This window comes from Aplysia californica, unplaced genomic scaffold (genome assembly GCF_000002075.1).
Source record: "Aplysia californica isolate F4 #8 unplaced genomic scaffold, AplCal3.0 scaffold00782, whole genome shotgun sequence".
NCBI lineage: Eukaryota > Metazoa > Mollusca > Gastropoda > Aplysiida > Aplysiidae > Aplysia > Aplysia californica.
The window spans coordinates 273,753-278,983 of NW_004798052.1; the positions used below are offsets into that span (position 1 = coordinate 273,753).

Here is a 5,231-nt window from a genome sequence, read left to right on the forward strand (position 1 = left end):
CACACACACACACACACACACACACACACACACACACACACACACACACACTCACACACACTTTTTCCGTTGGTCTGTATTTTGGGACATTACTCGAAGCAGATTGACTGGCGTTCGTAGTGGAGCGGTTATGGGACTTAACCGTCGCACACAGCAGACGTGAGTTCGATTCTCGTGTGGGAAGGTTTTCGCATCGAGTGTCTCCTATTCTGTTGGTTGGGATGTTGTAGGCTAGGCCTCAGCCTGGGCTGTCCTTCTCAATCATGGACGAATCAGTCTGCACCTTAAAACATCAAAATTAATATTTGTTTCGACGGGAGCGTCAAACGTTTACAATTGCGATAAAATGGAGACTCTTTGGGCTTTGCGTCGAGTAAAATGTACAAAGAGGCATAACAGAAAAATTTTGAACGGAAAGTGTTTCGGAGTATTTGTCTTTCCCTTCAATACCAGTTCTCGCGTTACAATAAGGAGGTTATACATTTTGTTGTAAGATCCTTGGGTATTATTACTATTATCATGGGGAAAAGACAGCACCCAGCTCTTATTCTATTTTAAGTTTGTTATTTATTGTATTGGAGCGCGGATGAGCTGAAGAGGGGAAGGACCGTCCGTTCTGGAAGGGAGAGCACTCCCGTTGCGTATCTATGTAAACATTTGACAAGTTGAACTGTTTTGGTGCATGTCGCACATCACACATTCGTGATTAATAATCTTCAAATCAGTTGCATAAACAAATGTAGATCTAGATATAGTAGTGAACGAATTATTTTTTAAGCACATATTTCCCTGATGTATGTTTTTCTTAAGTCATGGGAAGAAGAAGATCTTCAGCAGGGCTGGATATAATGGCCAGGTGGAGGGGTGGGAACGGTATTTCTACAGTGACAACATTGGAATTTAATATAGACTTGAATTTTACTTCCTTCATCATGTGTACATGGGCTTGTTAAAACAAGTAGTGGGCTTGATAACAGTATTTTTGGTCATTGTCATTTTGCCATAGACACTGAATATTATGGCTCAAGTTACAATTGTTAATAAACTTGGTCATGGTGCCTTTGGAGATGTGTACCTTGTGCAGATGGGAAACGACCATGTAAGCAGGTGTATTTAACTTGTAGTGGTATAATCAAAGCTCTGTCCAATCTGCTCTACTTCTTTTTAAATTGTTGGTTCAAACACAAATGCATCACATTTAGTCCATGATTCTAAGTAGATCTAGTAAGATTTCATTCCATAGAAGGCTCCATTGTCATTCCACATTGAAAGCTATATATAATATCTGACTACTTCTGTAATGTTCACCCATTATCATGAATGTGTATAGTATGCTAATACATGCTTGTGAGTTAAAATTGATATTCGTGGCATGACTTGGTAGAATCAGTTGCTCAACAGTTTTTGAGGCGTACAGATTTGATAATAAAATACTAATTAATGTATCTTGAATAGAAGACGAGATATTTGCTATTGAAAATTAGAAGGAGGTGCGGGGTCGCCGGGTGTCGGAAATAAAATAAGTGAGAAATGGCCACCAAAGTTTGGTGACTTTCAAAGCTTGTCGAGTGTCTCTGGACACTGCGAATTTGCATTTTATTATGCCTTTAGTCTATGTTTTCCAATCAAATCCGCACAGAAATGTGTTTTTAAATGAACATAAAAGGTGATGAGCCAAAAAAATAAAATTCAGAAAAAAAATCACCAAATGGCTGGAAAAATGTTGGTTTCTTTGAATTCACTATTTTGACAAGCACTTTATTTCACCACAATGCTACACATTTGGTTAACTTTCTGCACAGTGTATGTATGATATGGATGGAAACAGCGGAAGGCAAGATTAGAAGCACATTCAGGGGGTTGCAGTTTGGTAAGGCATGCTTTTTCATGTTGAGATTAAATTCATTACAGCTAGAAATCTTTGCTCTCAATGAAATGAAAAAGCAGACAGACTGGCTGGTGAGGCCACCTCAGTTGACAGTACAGTTCAACCAGACAGGGTCGAGACCCTGAATTTGAAGCCAGTATTGCTGTGGAGAGGATGATGCTTTTGGGAATACGAAAAGGAAGCGGAAAATCTGGCTTCCCTGCAGGAAAAAACTGAAAAAAGTTCAACCAGATATACACTGGCACTATCAGTGGAAAGACCCTCGGCCACATTTTGGAGAGAGCAACGGAGCATCAATGAACATGTCCAGAATGCAGGGATGTTGCTTCCTGAAACAATGAACAATGTAGTTATTGTTATCGATCCAGCAACAGCTAGGCTCTCACCCTTCTGTCCCACAAAATGTAAAACTACAACAATAAAAGACAAACATAATAACTAGATTCAAAGCGAAGAGATGATTGTGTGAAAGTGGTAGGTTATAAATTGCTGATACCATGTTTAACCTTATCGCTGAAGATTGTGTACCAAGGGATGGAAGACAAAGAGCCTACCGTGTGAAAGAAAGTGTATGCAGGCTGGTCATGTATGGCAGACTGCATCGTCGAAAGTCCGGTCTTACTGCAGTCATAGTTAGAACCATGGCCTAAGCAGACATGCTTCTGGGAAAAGTGGCCTTCTTGCTATAGATCTTTTGTTATTTTAAACATGATATAAGGCAATTTTTTTATTTGTTGTTGTTAATCAGACATTAGTTCCACCCATATTTCTTAGATTTCAATGAGCTCAGACAGAATGACATGATCCTAATAAGTTGCCCATGCTTGTAATGCATTATATGTAAAGCTTTCATGATATCTGTGATATACACACGGTTCTTCCAAGATTTATTATATGCTGTAATTTTGATGTTGTTCATTGAAACATGTTGTCTTTTCTAAGCTTCAAGCTTCAGCTCCGTCTGACATTGAATCCATGGGTAAGACACCTTATATGAATTTCCCATTAAACCTATACCATTTCACCTTTTTGTCCCCTCTAAGACATGAGTGAAAAAGGTATAGTATATAAAAAAAAATACTTAGTTTAATCATCTCTTTTAACTATCAACACACAATTCAACAAATGAAACTTCCTTTTGAATGTTTAACCGGACATCTGGTAAGTTCTATTTTTCTTTACCTCTGTTCTCTCTGTCTATCTTGCTATTTCACTGCACTGAATGACTGCTACTGTATCGATATACCGTACTTTTGTTTAATGTAAATAGTTAATAAATGCTATATACTATAGTCAGCTTTTATCTTTGCTTTTCAGTATGCTCTAAAGGTTGCTGATGTATCTCGCCTTCAAAAATGCAGAGGCCCAGATTTTGATGTTGAATCTGAGGCAAAGCTTCTGCAAAGATTGTGTCACCCACATTTGGTCCAGTGTTGTGGATATTTTCTACAAGGCACATTTTTATATATTGTCACTGAATTTTGTCAGTGTGGAAATCTCCAACAATATCTTCAAAAAAGGAAACATTATGTCTCTGAGAAGAAAATATTGCTTTGGACTGGTCAATTAGCAGATGCATTGAGGGTGAGAAAAAGAAAATTGATTTTTTGGTAGTTATTTTGTTAAGATTATAATTACTTTTTGGGGAGCTCTGTTTTGGCACACTAAAAGAAAATGGGGTGTGATTTGGAGCACCTGACTGTCTACAGTAGCTCCAGGACCAACCACACATCAGTGAAAAGACTCTGTCCTTAAGTTATGATCACACAAAAATAGATTATCTTTGCCAATAGATGATACTGTATTCATTTAGTGCATGGGTTGGACACTGGAGCTGCTAAAAATACTATTTATGGAAGTCCATCTTATGCTTCAGAGTCTTTGATATTTATTTGCGTGGTGGCTATGTAGGTGAATACGAAGAAATAATGTTACAGGTCTTGTGTTTTGTGTGAAAGCGAAGAGCATTCTCTCTCAGATTGTAGAGATTATTTTGTCAAAAAGGGAAAGCTTTAAAAAGTTTTAATATAATTATGAAGCTACTAAACAGCTTGAAACATCGAAATATATCGTCTTCTGATCAAGCTGCTGCAAAATTTGTAATAAGTGAGATAGAGCTAATGCAAAAAGAAAATCCGAGTCATTTGAAGCTGATGTAACAAGCCAGCAGTTGATGTACCATAAACTTACTAATGGCAGTTGGCTAAAACCTGAAGCATTGATTTTTCAAAAGTTTAGATGGCTTGTTAAGGGTTATTTTACGTATTTATCACAACATCAAATATGAAAAAATTCAATACAATAGAGTTTTTGTTTGGATCAAAAGAATAATTAATATGCTCTATGCTCCTTAATTGTTGCTCTGCTTGCAGTCAGCTGAAACATACCGTTGAACATGCACATAGTAGACTTGCACATAGCAAACAGATTTTCAGATTCCGAATTGTTTCTTAGGTATACATGTTCTATGTATTTAAAACACATTCATAGTATAATTCTTAACTACTGAAAACATTTCCGTTTGCTGCCAATTTCACTTTGTGAATGCTAGACTAGACTGTATTTCTTTTCTTTTTTTTTTTCAGTATCTTCATGCAAGCAAAATTATTCACAGAGATGTAAAGACTGAAAACATTTTCTTTGATGTCAACCAGAATATAAAGCTCGGTGATCTTGGTGTTGCCAGGTATGTTTAAAACATAACAGATTTAGACAATATTTACCCTTGCCATGTTCAATTTGAACACCCTTCTCATTATCAATTTGATACCTCTGTCTCTCTCTGTCTGTCTGTCTGTCTGTCTCTCTCTCTCTCTCTCTCTCTCTCTCTCTCTCTGTCTCTGTCTCTCTCCTCCCCCCCTCTCTCTCTCTCTCTCTCTCTCTCTCTCTTATTTACTACCTGAAAGTGAGCCCCTGAGTGCATGGCAGAGTTTGGATCTATCATTGTCTCCGCCTGTTGAAAGTGGTTTGCCAAACCCGTGCGTAGTTTCAGGGTACCACTTGTAGGTCCTACGTCTCTGTGTCTTTCACTCGTTTGTATATGTCTGTTGTGATTTTTCCCCGTGGCACTACACCATGACAGTTATAGCGTCTCTTTCCTCAAAAAAAAAAAAGAGAAAAAAAGGAAGAAAACACATTCGATCTTAAGAGGATATTACACGTTCAGTTAAAACTGACAGTTGTCCGCCTCTTTGTGAGAAGAAAATTAAACAATCTTGGTAAAATACTTCTTTTTTTATCCTTATCAACATCATCATCATCATCATCATCATCATCATCATCATCATCATCATCATCATCATCATCATCATCATCATCATCATCATCATCATCATCATCATCA

At 37.4% G+C, this 5,231-nt stretch overlaps 1 protein-coding gene across 1 annotated transcript in view; it reads left to right on the top strand.

The window, feature by feature from the left end:
• Positions 1 to 202: 202 nt before the first annotated feature.
• LOC101861468 (serine/threonine-protein kinase Nek3) overlaps positions 203 to 5,231 on the top strand; it is a 22,254-nt gene continuing 17,225 nt past the window's right edge. Inside the window, exons 1-3 of the mRNA XM_005109477.3 lie at positions 203 to 1,099; positions 3,206 to 3,472; positions 4,474 to 4,574. Of these exons, the coding sequence (XP_005109534.1) occupies positions 1,019 to 1,099; positions 3,206 to 3,472; positions 4,474 to 4,574 (449 nt within the window). The 5' untranslated portion in view covers positions 203 to 1,018. The remainder of the gene's footprint in view (positions 1,100 to 3,205; positions 3,473 to 4,473; positions 4,575 to 5,231) is intronic.